The 17,653-nt window shown below is 39.2% G+C and overlaps 1 protein-coding gene across 1 annotated transcript; it reads left to right on the plus strand.

Annotated features, from left to right (window-relative positions):
• Nucleotides 1–11,804: 11,804 nt before the first annotated feature.
• LOC127804400 (uncharacterized) lies at nucleotides 11,805–17,234 on the plus strand. The gene is made up of 5 exons (XM_052341259.1): nucleotides 11,805–12,453; nucleotides 13,252–14,128; nucleotides 14,228–14,432; nucleotides 14,481–14,979; nucleotides 16,957–17,234. The coding sequence occupies exons 1-5, from the start codon at nucleotides 11,805–11,807 to the stop codon at nucleotides 17,232–17,234; spliced, it is 2,508 nt and encodes an 835-aa protein (XP_052197219.1).
• Nucleotides 17,235–17,653: the final 419 nt, after the last annotated feature.

Below are 17,653 nucleotides of genomic sequence, written 5' to 3' on the forward strand. Positions count from 1 at the left end.
TGATCAGAACTCTCAAGTTCAATGTATTGTATCAAAAAGTTCAAAACATCTTCAAATTAAAAAATTCTACATTATTGAACTAACCTTTGTAAATGTATATAGAAAGTTTAAAACATCTTCAAGTATACAAGGGTCTCATATTTATTTTCTCTGTGTTAGGTTGTGTTTCCAAAGAAGGCCCAAGGCGGTGATGATGTTTTGGGTGAGTATAATCTTCATAGTTTTCAGCCTGTGATTAAAATATAACCCATATCACCACTTATTGGCAGCCCAATTAAAAGTCGAGCCATAAACCCATTAGTCATTTCTTTGGAGGAGAAATGGGCTTTAGCCCATTTGCTCAAGGAATGAGAAGCCTGGCCCAATACTTGTGTGGCCTAATAGCTTGTGTAGCCTATGTGGCTTGTGATTCCCTAGCTGGCTCGTATATATATGCTGCTTGTCTCTTTGGAGACTCAATACTCTCTCATGCTCCCTATGTTGGCAGTCGAACCACCTCCCCTCTCTTGTCTTTGCTTGGCCATTTTTTCTCCTTGTAATCTAGCTATGTGTGGCGCCTCCATTGCGTGCGACGTTGCTGCTTTGTGCGGCTCCTTTGTGGTCTGTCATATGCTGAGAATACCAGACTTCTCTTTGACGTCTTGGCTGATCCTTTGCCTATTTAAACCCTCGATGGATGTCTTTTTGGTAAGTCTTTCGACCTTTGCTATTCAACCCAATATCTTTGTGATATACCTCTTGTTTCCTTTGTGGACTCTACTTGGTGCAGAGCATTTTGTTGGAAAGAGGGGTTCATTTCGCTCGAGAGAGAGGGGGTTGTTTGGGGTGATTGGGGGTTGGGTTTTGTTGGGGCTTGGTGGCTTTATTCTCGGAGTTGCCCAAGTGGTGATTTGTTGCCTAGATTTGATCCTTGAATGCCTTTATCGTGACTGCTAGGGAGTTTTTTTGTATACTTTGCATATTTTTGTTTGATTCTGATTTCAATTAATCTTACACTAACCTATTGTTTTGTAGATCTTTCACTCACACTTTGCTTATTCAAAACATACCATATTTCTAGAACAAGAACAAATACGAACAACCACAAAAAAAGTTCATTTTCATTTGTGTAGTCATCCATGCTTTCTCCTCCTCCTCAATTATCCCTGAAATAGAAATATAAAACACGAGTTAATAAGGAGATATAAACTATTGCCTTGTTGAAAAGGTTAGCTTAAGAAGGGGGTGATTAAGTTTATCCCAAAAATTTTAAAACCAAATTAATAAAAATATGAAAGAATAGAAATCAACACAATAAAAACACAAAAGACAGAGACAACAGATTTATAGTGGTTCGATCTAGAACCTACATCCATTACCTTGACACTTGTCAAAGATTTTGAAACAATCACTAATCGAATTCCTTTTGAAGAGGCAAACATTATCCTCTATAACTTACAAAGCTTTTTCAAGGAGCAAACCTAACCTTCTAGTTGTTTTTTTACTTTGGCTCAAGCACTAACCCTCAAATCTCACTTTGCAAGTGATGGAGTATAAAACAAACAAAGATGTCTGAAGATACAAGTGTTTTCTCTCGAGAATAATACAAGATAAGAAAAGAAAAAACACTCAAAAGTTGTATTCGAATGTGAAGGATTAAGATTTTGTCACTTGAATCAACTTTCAGTAAAAGAAAAGATGATTTCTTTTAGATCGTGTGTGAGAATGTTTGTATATTTGTTGCTTAGTCTATTTTTCTTTGTCGATTCTATCTATATATAAAAACAAAAAAATATTTTTCTCCAGATAGGGTTTCTGCATCAAATCACATCAGCTATTGCCTTTTTCAAACTTCAAATTTAAATAAATATATCTTTAAACAACAAAACGATAGGAGATCTCAATCAACAAAAATAGATATTCACATCAACTTGTCTGAAGATGTGCAACGTTTAAAACATTAAATGAATATGTTAGATTATTCAATTAGAGAAGTAATGTAAAAGGATTTTAAATTCACATAGACAAACTATTTGAGTATAAAGTACTTATAGTGGAGTAACTTAAGCAAATAATTGAGTAATATGTGGGGTTACTCAAGTATCAAAATTCAACACTTTAGGTTTTTGATTTTTATAACACAATAATTGAGTACAAAGATAAGTTAGGCGAGTAATATCATCAAGTACTCAATTATTATAATCAAGGAATTGAATAGAATATATTAAAATAAAATATTTAGTATCAACACATAATTACTCAAGTGTTATTTAATATTAGCCATGTAAGGTTTGCTCTTAGTCAAGTATGTAGTAAAGTAATCGAGTATAAACATATTAGTGACTTTAATACCTCTTTTGATCAAAGCATCTTCGTCGAGTTTGTCTCCTTATTAGTGGATTACACATTGAGTAGGTCTCTGTTGTTATATCAAAAGTTGACTAATATGTTGAATTAGTTGAGTACTCTTTTGCTAGTTTGAAAAAGAGTCCAAGCTTAGGAATCAAGTAATAATCTATATTAATCGAATACAAAATGAAGAGTTCTCTATATCTTGTCAAGGAGTCAACTACTTACAGTAATAGTAGAGTAATAACTTGAGAGCACGGACTAAGAGTTGACTAACATAATTTAGTAATCGAGTACATTTTGTCTGACTCTCAATTCTTTAGTAGGAAGTCGACTACTCTCAAATCATAGTCAGGTAATGTAAGTCTAGATTTGATTCTTCCTATTTTTTTATTCAGTTAGTCGAGTAATAACATAAATTACTCCTATAACAAATATATTCTTACTTAAATACTTATTTAAATTTTTTTGACATGATTCTTTACGTACAGTTATTTTGAATAAGCATCAAAATAGACTTTTAACTACAACATGCCTAATGAACATTTCACGAACAGTTTGAATTATAAATTGTTCCTCACAATTTGCCTAATGTTTTGTGCAAAGAAAATTGTTTAACCTATTTAGAGCTTCTGAAAACTAAAGATAAAAGTATCTATTCAAAGATTTAACTTTAGTTGATTTAGGAAATAATGATGTGAGAATGTTTGAGAGAAAGTGGAATTTCCAAGAACAATTTTAGAGCAAATATTGTAAATTGAAAATGCTAAAAATAACATTTGACTAGATAAAATGAAAAGAAGAAATGAATAATGTAGCACATAAAGAGTTTTATAGTGGTTCGGTTTAACCAACCTACTCCACTCCCTTGCCTTCTCACCAAGAATTTCAACAACTCACTGGTAGCTTTTAAAATGGGATAAATTACAAACCACTTACAACGGTTTTTAAAGACTCAACCGAAACCACTATCTTTTTAAGGATTAAGTGAAATCTCTTATCTTTTAGAGATCGGGTAGAACCATACAAAATTCTCAAGAAATAAAGAATATAAGAACAATAGAATGTTTACAGTTATAGCCCCAACAGAAAATAATCCTTTTCTCAAACAATAGAGATTTAAGAATAGAAAATAAAGATCTCTCTTTCTTTTTGTTTTTACAGCCAATAATCAATGAAATCTTGAGTGGGCCTCTTTGACTTAAAACTGGAGTAGAAGGAATTAGAACAACTGCTTTATCTTTGGCATTTTTTCCCTTTTATACTTGCTGATGGCATCTGTAGAAAAAACTTTCTTTTCTCTCCAAAAAATGATTAGAATATTTAAAAATTAATATAAAAGAATAAGGGAAAAATTATAGCCATTTTGAAGTCTTAACGGTTAAAACTGTGCATATATATATTGGTTTTATCAAAGAAAGCATTGAAAAAGTAGAGAAAAAGAGTTCACATCTTGAAAAAAAAAATCAAATTGAAAGAAAATAGCGATACATAAATACATTCGAAACCTTACAAGTTCATTCATCTGATCTTTCGTTGAAAGCTATTCAAGTGTTCAAACCAACCTTTCAAATATGAATACAACTATTAAGTGTTTTCGAAATTATATCTTATATTATTCTTGAGAGAAAATCTTACAATTCATACAAAATGTCTGGCTCACTGTCCATCACTTGTAAAGTGAGTTTTGAGGATTAGTGCTTGAGCCGAAATGAAAAAATAGTGTGAGGGTTAAGCTTGCTCCTTCAAAAGCTCTATAAGTTTGAGCGAATAGTGCTTGTCTCCACAAAAAACACTTAGCCAGTGGATGTTTCAAAATCCTAGTGTTAATATAGTGGATATAGGTCTTGTGAAGAACCATTATAAATCCTCTTCCTTTTCTTTTGTGTTCTTTGATTGTGTACTTGTAACATCCCGGTATTTTGGAAAAAATAATAATATGTAATTTGAGTATCAAAAATAATTTATTGAGAATTTATAATTTTAAAGAATTTAATTGAAGGGATTCTTGGTAACCCATCGAGGTGTTTTTGGGTCCGATGGATTTTTACTGAAAAATGACGACATGGTATGTCAATTTGTAATTTTGTGAAATGGAATGCCAAGTAGTGAATTGAACAATTAAGATAATTAATTATTCTACTTGGGGGTATTTATGGAATTAAAAATATGTGGTATTTTATTTATGAATATACTATATTTATGGAAAGGGGTGTAACTGGAGGTTTGCAGAAAATTTGGGGGTAAAAGTGGAATTATAAATTTGAGATGTAAGTGTGGTTTTCAAAGATTTCGGGAGTTTAGGTGCAACTTCAAAAAATGGGCTATAGAGTCTTTAAAATTAATGGTGTGCACTATATAGGTAAGGAGGCTTGCAGGCCAGATGGCACGCGCGCACAAGGAGGGGTTGGATGAGGCGCACGGGCGAAGGTTGGGAGGATTTTGTTGGAATTAATTTCCATCCTTCTTAGCGTCAAAAAGGTGTCGTTTTGATAAGGCAGTGGGGAGCCGTTGGTTGCCACGTGGCCAACCTCGAGCCACTTATTCTTTTTGCATTTTGAATGATGATTTTTGTTATTTAAGTGTGCAATCGGTTGAAATAGAAGGGGAAGAAGGGAACTCGAACAATAGTTGGAAAAAGGAGAAATTGGGAAAATTTAAAGGAAAATTTGGTATAATTGAAGTTTGAAGTGGCTAGGTAAGTAGGAAAATTATTAGAAACTTTGTACGGTTAAATTATAAATCTTACATGGTTGGATTTAATTATTTTGGGCCATAATCTCATTATTTTTTCTGTAAAAATATTACTTTGCAGCGGGAGTACGAGAAAGATTGGAATCCTAGAGGCAAGTTCAAAACCCTCTTTGCATGCTCTTTAATCCTTATGCAAGTCCTCGTCATTTTGTGTATTTTAGTCCCCCCCTCACCTTGATTCGGTTGCAAATATTAATTTTGTGAGTACATGTGGTACCTATTTTATAACTTGTGAGTTGTTGGTGAGTTTGGTGGTGGTGGTTCTAATTGTCATGGGGCTTTGTATCGCCTTATTTCCTTGAGAATGATGTCGAACCGATGTGAGACTAGGTTCTTAGAGAGTTGAGGAGACTTGGTGTGGTTGTGGTATTACTGGTGTGTCCGCATGATTGTCTTATATGGCTGTGGAGGTTAACTAATTAGTCTCTGTCTAATCTTCAATATTATCAAATATTCTAGACCAATCAATAATGTGAGTAATGACGGGTGTTATCCTTAATCTTGAAAGTGAAGTGGCACAAATACCTAATATAGGGGTTCATAACTCGACCCTAGAATCATATGAAATATCAACATGTCGACTTGTAAATATTGGGTTGAAGCCTAATACCATAAGTGTGTTGGGAACATACAAATGAGTACATCGATGTATAACATTAGCTATGTGTGTCTAAGGGTGTGGGTTACAAAGCTATTGGCTATTGTCCGTTGAGTCATGACAGTCGATGGTTAGATGTATGGGCGCCAACTATCAGCTGTTATGATAAAATGTGGATGATCTAGGGAAGTTGGTATTGCTAGTCACTCGTAGGGGAATATATGAGTGGTTGCATAAAATTTTAATGAGGAAGCATGTGTTCATGCATGACGATGTCTATATGTCTATTAAACAAGTTTGTTTCTATATGATGGTATTTGTCCCCTTGGCTTTTGAGTGAGGGCACTGCTATCACCGTGCTGATGACGTCCAGGTAGGGTAGGCGTGTGTTGTCATGCCAAAGAGGGCAACATATGGTTGGTGAATATTATGGGTGTTGATGTTGTATATGACATTGTTAAGCATATTGACATGTGTGAGCTCGAGGGCCATTTGTATTCCATGAGAATAAGTGTGTGTTACACATGAAGTAAACGGGGTATACAACATGAAAAACAATATGAATGTAAATGTGTATAGTGGTACAAGCTATACTATATGAACTAGGCCCAAATGGCCATTTGCATAATCATGAGTATGTGCTATACAAACCTAGAACTTGTCATGGGCATATAACGTAAAGCATAACGAATATATGCGATAATTTGAAACATGACGTGGGAACATATGTTGGAAGCCTTGTTATGGCTAATCGTGGGTGCTTCCTTCTTGTTTCAATTTCCTATGGTGCCCATTTATTTTAAATATATTTGTTGAGTCTTGTGGCTCATTTTGTTTTAACATCATTCTAGGCTATGGAAGGGGAAGTTCAAGGGTGAGTTTTAGTGGTGTCAGATCCTTGTTGGTAGCTATGTGTACGGGGTTCTCTCAACTGAAAAGATCTTTGAGGTCTGTATTAATGGTTATTTGCGCTTCTGTTGTTGTACAAAGAGATTGGTATCAATTTATTGTGTAGGAATAAAAGAATTTATTTGGGCAAGAAATTTTCAGTCGTTACAGTTTTCGTTGTGTTTTCATTTGATTTTAAAAATTTGGGGTAAGCTTAGTTCACCCCCCCTCTTAAGCTAATCTTTTTAATAGCATGTGTCTCACCATCCTTTATTATTAGTATCTCATACTAATCAAAGGTAGTAAATTTATGTGCTGGTTTATATTGGATTAATTAAAGTCCCTATTCGAGGAATCTAAGGACCAGAAATAGTTTAAGAATTCTTGTATTAAAGAATCTTATCCACATATTCTTAACAACTTAAGAATGATATTTTTAACAACTTAAGAATGATATTTTTAACAAGAAGTCTAGTGAGTTATTCATATAAATGTGGAGAGTTTTGAATTAAAAAACTGTCATTTTATAAATATATTATGCAAGAATACATCAAAATGCCCATTTATATGTCATCTAGATCTAGCAATATTATGTCATACCATTAACAATCATGTCTCTGTCTATAATTATTTAGGGTTTTAACTTTTAAACAAAGAGAAAGTGTAGAGATAATGTAGTTGCTTGGTTTATCTAATGTTTGAATTAAGGGGGAGGAAATGAGGGGTTTTATTTTAAAAGGGGTCGACTGATTTTTGGTCTCAGATAGATCCTGGATTGGATTGGACTAAAAATCGATTGGTGTATTTTAGTTGATAAAGGATTAAACCTCATAGCAATAGGTATTGAACTAGACTAAACCAAAATTTGAACACCTTTAAGTGCAAAGTGTAAAAGGGTTTTAGGGGACCTGGGATTTTGAGGAATATTCTTGGTTATTGTGAAGGCTGGGAAGTCTTTAGGTTCTGATGTACCTGGAAAGACGAGGCAAGTAAAGCGGAGTCGAGGAAGCAAAAAAGGCCTTATTGGCCCAGCCAAGGGGAAAGCCACTCGGTATAGCCGAGTGGCCTCCCCCACTCAGCATGGCCGAGTGGCCAAGGCCACTCGGCAACCCCCACTCGGCACAACCGAGTGGGGGGCCACGCGGCCCTACCGAGTGAGGGCCACTCGGCCATGCCGAGTGGCCCACATCTCACTCGGCTAGGCCGAGAAGACCCCCACTCGAGTGATGACCGAGTGGGTGGTCACCTGGCTGCACTCCTCACCCTACAATTTAGATAGCCTTAATCAGTTTTGGATGTTCAGTGTTGAAATGGTGAGGAGGTTTAAACTCACCAGTGTGTGAGTGTAGTTGTAGCACAAATATAAATTCCGGACAAGTCCGGGTCGATTCACTGGGAGGTTTATTTAACAAAAGAATGGTTCATTCGGGTTGATTTATCCAAAGAGAGCTAAGTTTTCTTGATTGTGAAAAGGTTTGTTTTTTTTACTATTAAAAAGGTCTTGGGTTGAGGCGAGTTCAGAGCCAATGCCTAATAAATCTCTTATAGCAATTTAAACAGCAACATTAATTTGAAATAAATAGAGGATCATTTGGTAGTTATAATTCAAGATACGAGTAATTCTCAGCTAAGCAACCCTTATACATGATATGATGGTTCTAGGTTAAGATGTCACTGTAAATTGTATTATACTACAGACTATGATTTGATCGTCTGAGCTTGGGTATATCTCATCTCCAATTCTAACAACTCTCATACATGGCATGAGAGTTCTAAGTTAGGATGATGACCCAATCCAAACTCTCAAAATCATTTACACACTCAACTCGAGTTTAACTCAGATAAATCTTGCATTCATCGAGGTTTGGCTTATCTTGAGATTCAAGAACATTGGACACTGTCCTCGCCTTAACCCAAGATTAGATTTAGCTACTCATTTCCATTTTTAAAATAAATTGGCAGGAATTTAAATGACAGGAATTAAAAGACAGTATTTAAAAGACTATTTTTTAACCGACCATATAGACGGTATATAATGAAAAGACAAGAATTGAAAGACTATTTTTTTAACCGACCATATAGGCGGTATATAATGAAAAGACAATATTTAAAGACAATATTCAACCGACCATATAGGCGGTATATAATAAAGTAATAATAAATGACATAAGAATTTAAAAGAAGAAAAAAGAAATAAGATTGTAAGAGAAAATAAGAGAGAAAATAAGAGAGAACAAGAGCAATTAAAACAACTGAAATTTCATTCAAGAATAATCATCCTTACAAGTGCACCTAAGTGCTCTATTTATAGGCTAAAAGATGTAATGGAAACCACTTAATTATATAATTTAATAATACAAAATATCTAATTGATGATGTAAGCAATGATGTCATTCCAACCCATGATGTAAGCGATGATGTCATCCTAACCCATGATGTAAGCGATGATGTCATCTCAACCATGATGTAAGCGATGATGTCATCTCAACCATGATGTAAGCGATGATGTCATCCTATTTGTGGGACTTGGGCTTTTCATATTTTTGGGCTTGGGCTTTCTTTATGTTGGGTTTGAGCTTGGGCTTGGGCCTTCCTTGTGTTGGGCTTGAGCTTGGGCTTGGGCCTTTCTTATGTTGGATTCTATTTGATTGTTGAGACAAGTGCACTTGAAACATCCTCTAAACTCCATAGTTGGCTCATGATTTTGAGCAACAATAATGGGTAATCCAACGTCTTCGATTTATGCCCCTAATTAATTGTAGAAGACAGCTTTCTTGCTTCATCCTGTAATAATATATAATGCAAATAATTATTTATTTTAAGCATAATTATAAAGCCAAAATAGGGATATAATTCATTAGGATATAGGAAATATTAACCCTTATCATCACCCGACACCCTGCCGGGTGACCCATTGTGATCGAAGATTCAGCCTATGGCCGCCCTGTTGACTAGACAAATGGGCCCCGAAAATTCTGAAACGGGCCCCGAGATCCCTGCCGAAAATATCGCGAGATCTCTCTCTCTCCTCCATTATAAATATAAGACCCGACTTTCATCACAGGTACGCTATTTTGAGCAATTGAAGTACGATTTCCCATTTTCTCTCGAGGTTTAATTTAAGCATCGGAGGGTTTGCGAGGGGACCCCCACCCGCGCCCTAACGGTGCTCTCGTTTTGTAGGCCACTCGTCATCCCGAGGCCTCTCGTCACCAACAAGGCCTCTCGTCACCAGCAAGGCCTCTCGTCGCCAGCAAGGCCTCTCGTCATCAGCAAGGCCTCTCGTCATCCCGAGGCCTCTTGTCATCCCGAGGCCTCTCGTTATCTCAAGGCCTCTCGTCACCAGCAAGGCCTCTTGTCGCCAGCAAGGCCTCTCGTCATCAGCAAGGCCTCTCGTCATCCCGAGGCCTCTCGTCATCTCTAGGCCTCTCGTCATCCCGAGGCCTCTCGTCATCTCAAGGCCACTCGTCATCCCGAGGTCTCTCGTCATCTCAAGGCCACCAGATCACTTTTAGCCACAAGATCATTTTCAGGCTACCAGATCATTAGCCCAAAAGACCATCAGCCCACAAGATCATCAGCTCAACCAACCATCAGCTCTGTCGGTTTATCAGGCTCGGAATTCCATCAGATCCAATTCCTCGTCCAGATCCTCATCAGTGAAGACACAACTCTCGAGACTCTTGCTTCTGTCCACAATTAAAAATAGATTGTTGTATTTTGGCAACAACAATTAGCGCCGTCTGTGGGAAGAGCAAGACAAAAAGTCAACTCATGAATGGCAAACACCCGTGGACACCGACGAACTCTTTCTCAAGGCGTAGAAACACGCCTACCGCCACGAAACTCTCAGCAACAGGGAGCGCCTCCTCCCCCTCATAATGCTCAAACAGAAGGAGATGATCGCTCCATTTCTCCCAGCCCGCAGGTGGGGAACCAATTAGTCCCACCACCACTACTTATCGGCTCAAGGCCATCTCCTACTGATCAAGCTGGGGCTTCATGACAGCCATCATGCACGGTACCGTGGGAAGAGTATGAAGCATTGAGACAACAACACGTTGAGGGCATGCAAGCACTTCGAGACATGGTTGGTATCCTCCAAGGTATGATGCCTATAGGGACATTACCTGATACTCTGAAAAAGTTTATGCCATCCCCAGAACCTCAACCCGAGGTAGGAGCCGATTCCTACCAAGAAGCCACTCCCGATTCTCATTCTCGATCTACACCTAGACGAGAGGGCAGGCCCAGGTCACCACCTCCAAGAAAGAACCCTTATTTCGTACCTCGAAGAAATGAAAGCCCTAGAATGGAAAACAGAACCAGAAGCCCTCAAAGACGGAGGTATCATGAAACAGTGGCCAGTATGCCAACAAGACATGACAATCAGACAACAGCAACTATGAGGGATGATATGAAAAGAGTAGTAGAAGAAGTGCTTGAGCGGAAAAAGTTGATCCCTGCAACAGAAGAGCACCAACGAAGAAAAAGTCCTTTTACGACAGATATATTGGAGAGACCGCTGCCTCGAAAATTCAAAATGCCACAAATCACCCTCTACTCAGGAAAAGATGACCCATATGATCATGTTCAGAACTATGAGTCACTGATGATATTGCATGGATGGGATGACGACATAATGTGCCGAGCATTTTCCTTAACACTGTCAGGACATGCTCGAACATGGTTTAACAGCCTTCCAGAAGCCTCTATTTCCTCATTTGGACATCTTAGGGCAGAGTTTACCAAAGCTTTTGTGATTAACAGTCGAAGGAAAAAGGATGCCACCTATCTGCTCAGTATACGACAAGGGAACAAGGAATCCTTACGACAATTTGTGGATAGATTTCGTAATGCCACCCTTGAAGTCCCTGACTTGCCGGCCCAAGTGGCAGTATCAGCTATGCTCCAAGGAACGCGCCTCGCCTCTCTCCAAGAATCACTTTCTTTAGACCCTCCAACGTCCCTGGCCGATCTATTTGTCAGAGCAAACAGGTATATCCTCCACACTGAAATTATGAGGAATGTGGCAGGGAATGAAGACAAAGAAAAGAAGAGAAAGGAGCGAGAAGGGGAAGAAGAGTCTATCCGACGACAAGAAAGGGTTAGGCGTCCGGATGTACCTAAACCTCACTTTAATCATTATACTCTGCTTTTACAACCCTGATCAACTATATTAGCTGCAGTCGAGGGAGAAGGACTCCTTAAACTCCCCCGCAGAATTGACCGACCTATGGGGAAAAATCAAGGAGAGTATTGCAGATATCACCAAACTCGGGGACATTCCACTGATCATTGCCGAGAATTGAAGAACCAGATTGAGATGCTCATCCGTGAGGGGCACTTGCAAAGATATGTGAGAAATGAGGAAGAAGAAAATAAGGAACCCCGGCAAAGGGAAGACAAGCGTGATGGGCATGAAAGGCCAAACCCAAGGCAGCAAGAGAGAGGAAGAGATTATCGGCAAGATACTCGTGTAGACAATGAGCCGACTCAACAAGCCATTCACGTTATTTCAGGGGGAGAAACCCTAGGTGGAGACACATTAGCCTCCCGAAAGGCATACGCACGTCAAGCCTACCAAGTTAACTCAGTGATGGAAGTAAGAGATGATGAAGAGCCAATCACCTTTGCCCCAACTGATCGAGGTGATATAATACTCCCACATGATGATCCCATGGTTATCTTAGCAGTCGTAGCCAAGCACCCCATCAGCAGAATTTTAGTGGACAGTGGCAGTTCTGTCAATCTGATTTACTGGAACTGTTTTGAACAAATGCATTTATCCCATGATCGATTGAGGAAAGTATCCTCACCTCTGTATAGCTTTACTGGAGAAGCGGTACCAGTTGCAGGATCTATTCAATTACCTATCACGTTAGGTGAAGACCCCCAACTTGTAACTCGACAAGCGAATTTTATGGTGGTTAAAACTTCCTCGGCGGCATACAATATGATCTTGGGACGCCCATTGCTCAACGATCTGAGGGCCGTGGTATCCTCATGCTATCTATTGATGAAATTCCCCACACCCGCTGGGGTAGGACAGGTCAGGGGAGATCAAAAGAAAGCACGAACTTGCTATGTATCGTCTACAAAAGGGAAAAGAGCTGAAGAAACCTTATCCATAGCCGAGAAAGCCATACATAAATCCTTGGAGGAAGGAGCTGCACGTAAACCTCAACCTGTTGAAGAATTAGAAGTAATACACCTAAGTAAATCAGATTCTGAGAAAGTGGCGTATGTGGGATCCCAACTTCCGAAACGTATGAAAGAAGAAATCACCAGATGCCTGCGAGAAAATTTAGACGTGTTTGCTTGGAAACCGAAGGATATGCTAGGAATCAGTCCCGAAGTAATATGCCACCACTTGAATGTGGATCCCCACTTTAAGCCAGTTCGACAAAAGAAGCGAAACATTGCCCCTGATAGGCTACATGCGCTAGAAGAGGAAGTTGACAAATTGCTAAAAGCAGGATTCAATCGAGAAGTATTGTATCCAGAATGGTTAGCCAATGTTGTTATGGTCCCAAAACCTAATGGAAAATGGCGTGTTTGTGTGGATTTCACCAATCTCAATAAGGCGTGCCCCAAAGACTCCTACCCGCTACCACGGATCGATCGCCTCGTGGATGAAACATCTGGATACCAGTTTTTAAGCTTTTCGGATGCATTCTCAGGATACCATCAAATAAGGATGTACCCTCCAGACCAGGAAAAGACGTCATTCATCACTGAAAAGGGGACATACTGCTACCAAGTCATGCCTTTCGGACTTAAGAACGCCGGAGCCACTTATCAACGCATGGTGAATAAGGTCTTTAAAAAATTGCTGGGCGACACAATGGAAGCCTATGTTGACGATATGATAGTGAAAAGTCGAGAGAATGAATCCCATGTAGAAAAGCTAAAGCGGGTGCTTGGGGTCTTTAGGCAATACAACATGCGGTTAAATCCAGCGAAGTGTGCATTTGGAGTACAGTCTGGAAAATTCTTGGGATACATGATCACACAAAGAGGAATCGAGGCGAACCCTGAGAAAATTCAAGCAATATTGGATATGGAACCACCCGCGTCAACTAAAGAAGTTCAGCGATTGACAGGGCGAATGGCAGCTCTGGGACGTTTTCTCTCCAAGTCAGCCGAAAGGGAGCTACCCTTCTTGCGAACACTAAGAGCAGGGAAAAAATTTGAGTGGACAGAACAGTGTCAAAAGTCATTCGAAGCGTTGAAAGAATATTTGAAAGGACTTCCCCTATTAACACGACCAGAGATTGGAGAGACATTGTACTTATACTTGGGAGTCAGTGATGAAGCCATCAGTGCAGTATTAATCAGGAAAGAAGGACAGGTGGATCGACTGATATATTATGTCAGCAAGGTATTACAAGGCCCCGAGACACGTTATCCCGTGGCGGAGAAAATGGCATTGGCCCTGATAAATGCATCCAGAAAGTTGAGGCCATACTTCCAGGCTCATTCGATTATCGTACTTACAGATCAGCCTTTACGAAGTATTTTACAAAAACCCGAATGTTCTGGTCGCCTTACCAAATGGTCCATTGAGTTAAGCGAATATGATATCCAATATCAACCTTGACAAGCCATAAAAGGACAGGCACTGGCTGACTTTATTGTGGAATGTACTCACTCCAGCAAAGTAGGAGAAAATGAGCAGGCAGTATGGTTGCTATTTGTTGATGGAGCATCTGGTTCACAAGGAAGCGGAGCGGGAATAGTACTAGTATCCCCTGAAGGAGACACGTTGGAATATTCTCTGCAATTTGCTTTTTCAAGTACCAATAATGTGGCTGAATATGAAGCCTTAATCGCAGGAATGAGAATAGCAAAGAAATTGGAGGTAACACGATTAGTTGCCCATAGTGATTCTTAGTTAATTGTGCAGCAGTTTCAGGGACAATTTGAAACCAGGGAACAAGTAATGGCCCAGTACTTGCGTAAAGTCAAAGATCTAGCCCAAACATTCCAGAGCTTCCAATTAACACAAATAAACAGATCTCTTAATGGGCACGCTGATGCTTTATCTAAATTAGCATCCACTAGAGAGATAACAGGAAGAGCAGTATTTGAGGAAATGCTACACCATCCAAGTATCGAAGAAAAGGAAGTATCATGCATTGAGACGGGGACAGACTGGAGATCGTCCTTCTATCGTTATCTCACTAACAATGAATTACCTGACGATCCACAAGAAACGAGAAGGCTTAAGATGCGGGCTTCAAGATTTACTATCATAGATGGGATATTATATAAGCGAGCTTACACTACACCTCTTCTCAAATGCATAGGCCCTCAAGAAGCCGAATATATCCTAGCAGAAGCTCATAGTGGAATGTGTGGAGAACATCTGGGAGCAAGAGCTCTGGCGACCAAAATATTAAGAGCCGGTTTCTTTTGGCCCACACTAAGGTCAGACGCGCTAAAGAAAGTCAAGTCATGTGACAAATGCCAACGACATGCTCCAGTCCAATCTGCTCCAATATCCCAGCTGCAGCCTGCGTTCCAACCTATACCCTTCCCTCAGTGGGGCTTGGATATTTTGGGACCTTTCCCTCAACCACCCGGACAAAGAAAATTTTTAATAGTAGCTACTGACTATTTCACCAAATGGATTGAAGCTGAGTCGTTGGCCACCATTACAGCATGAAAAGTAGAGGCAATGGTATGGAAAGACATTGTTTGCCGATTTGGAATACCCAGAATCATCGTCACGGATCATGGGAAGCAATTCGATTGTGACTCTTTTAGAAAATTTTGTGACAATCTAGGGATTCAACTAAGGTTCGCCTCGGTGGCGTACCCCCAAGCCAATGGACAAGCTGAGGTTAGTAATCGAACCATATTACATGGCTTAAAAACTCGACTTGAAGGAGCCAGAGGTGAAGGATCATAACGAGGATATATAGCATGCAACGGAAGCGGTTTTAAAAAAAAAAACGTTCCTCGTATTGATTAGAATCTAGGAAACTTACTTTTCCTACGGATTACCGGACGGAATGAGGCGACAGGCGGAGGATGCACGAGAGCTTCTTCACATGGTGGAGACGACGGCTATCCTGCAATCCTTCGGCTCCTTCGCATCAGAACTTGAAGGCTCTCTTTCGATCTTCCGAAGTATGACTCGAACTCGTGGCCTCTCTTTCGGTGAAGAAGAGTAAAAGAACCTTAGATGAAAAAACAATAAGAGAAAGAATATATATAGGGAGAACCCTAGGGTTAAAACCCTAGTGGGCCAAACCCTAATGGGCCAAGTCCATTTAATTAATTTTCTAATTGGGTTAGCCCAATTAATTAATTAAAAACTAATGAACTATTATTTTATTCTAGCCCAATTAATTATGGACCATTCTGAATAAAATAATTCTCTCTCAATGTAATTCACCCAACAAGCCAAATGTATTAAATAATACATGAGTTATATCGAGCTACCCCGGGGATCAAAAGACAAATTATTCACGGCTACTAAAATGACCAAAATATCCCTGCTACCTAGTAGCTATATTTTGTCATTCTAAGTGTTCCAACTATCACCATATGGTAACACTGACCCCACGAATAATTCTGCATATGCAATGTCTTTGACTTACTAGTGTAATGACGAAAATACCCCTCTGCGTAACACCCATCATTTAGAAAGGAATAATGTACTAACACCTCTCTAAATGATTTCTACCATCCTTAGATCACTAGTCCAATAATCCGTGACTATTCGAATGTACTTGCTTATCACTGGGAGCTACCCAGAAGCACACACTCTTAAGTCACGTTCCCAGGGCCCTGGTTTATTTGATTATTCTTGGACAATCACAAGGGGGTGAATCACAGAAACCATCTTGTATCAGTCTATCTTAGCTAATTAGAAACCATACTCCCAACCCAAAAGGTTATTGATCTTTGATAGATCTCACCTACAGTGAATCTAAGAATATAGCTCTAGGTTCACTAGACCACTAACTAATACTCAAGTATTAGAGTACTCGTCCACGTAGTAGCAGTGATAGACTAGCTCCATGATAATTAGTACTTTGTCATTAGCTTCTATCACAGGTCCACTCTACGCATTCCGAATGCGCTTGTATAATTAGAGTAAACGGACTGTTTACTGGCTAAGGCAAGCCATCCTCCATTAGGATCTATTGCACAATGATCTTATCATGATAGAATGCCCAGTTCTATCAAAAGATCAAGAGTAATATTTTCTTGCTTATTATGATTCATGCCTAACTGTGAAGAACGACCCATCACATGAATCACTTACTTAATAGCATGGACACTTTTCCAACAATAAAATGCAAATGATATATGTGCCATAAACTGAATAAAAGAAACATCATTACCATAAATTAAACAAAACGTGTCTTTAGGGCATACATTTCCAACAAGAGGCACATGGGAAGATGAGCTACCCACCATTTTATGGGCTTATCGGACGACTAGTCGAGTTGCTATCGGAGAAACTCCATTCAATCTTGTATATGGGACAGAGGCCTTAATCCCGATAGAAATTTCAGCGAAGTCCCCAAGGTTAATGGCATATGAAGAGGAGGATGGTGTAAGGAATTCTGAAGTATTGCGAGAAAATTTGGATCTGATTGAAGAACAGAGAGATAACGCTGCCATGAAGATAGCCGCATATCAGTGAAGAATAGCCAGTTATTTCAATTCTCGGGTTAAGAATAGACCCATGAAAGAAGGAGATTTAGTACTTCGAAGGTCTGTTGTAACCAACGCGCTAAGGGAAGATGGAAAGCTACGGGCCAATTGGGAAGGACCATATCGTATCCTAAAGCTGATCGGACCCAACACTTGCATTTTACAAACTCTTGCAGGAGACACCGTGGGAAAAACATGGAATCTGAATTATCTGAAGTTGTATACAAACGATGTACCTGAGCAACTATCTGCAATAATATAAGTCCTGAACAGGACCGTGGACGTAGGCACACTTTGCTGAACCACGTAAAAATGCTTGTGTGTGTATGATTGCCATTTTATTTTTGCAGAAACGCGATCGAGCCCGTTGCCCCGCCTATGGCCCGACAACGAGGTAAAATTCGATCA

The sequence above is a fragment of the Diospyros lotus genome, chromosome 6 (genome assembly GCF_014633365.1).
Source record: "Diospyros lotus cultivar Yz01 chromosome 6, ASM1463336v1, whole genome shotgun sequence".
In the NCBI taxonomy this organism is placed as follows: domain Eukaryota; kingdom Viridiplantae; phylum Streptophyta; class Magnoliopsida; order Ericales; family Ebenaceae; genus Diospyros; species Diospyros lotus.

What these genes read in the sequence shown, in the direction of transcription:
- LOC127804400 (XM_052341259.1), top strand. Translation starts at nt 11,805, where the DNA reads ATGGGGAAAAATCAAGGAGAGTATTGCAGATATCACCAAACTCGGGGA. An exon ending in TCAATTACCTATCACGTTAG is followed by an intron (nt 12,454 to 13,251) that starts GTGAAGACCCCC and finishes ATGCATTCTCAG; the next exon opens with GATACCATCAAATAAGGATG. An exon ending in TCTGGTCGCCTTACCAAATG is followed by an intron (nt 14,129 to 14,227) that starts GTCCATTGAGTT and finishes TACTCACTCCAG; the next exon opens with CAAAGTAGGAGAAAATGAGC.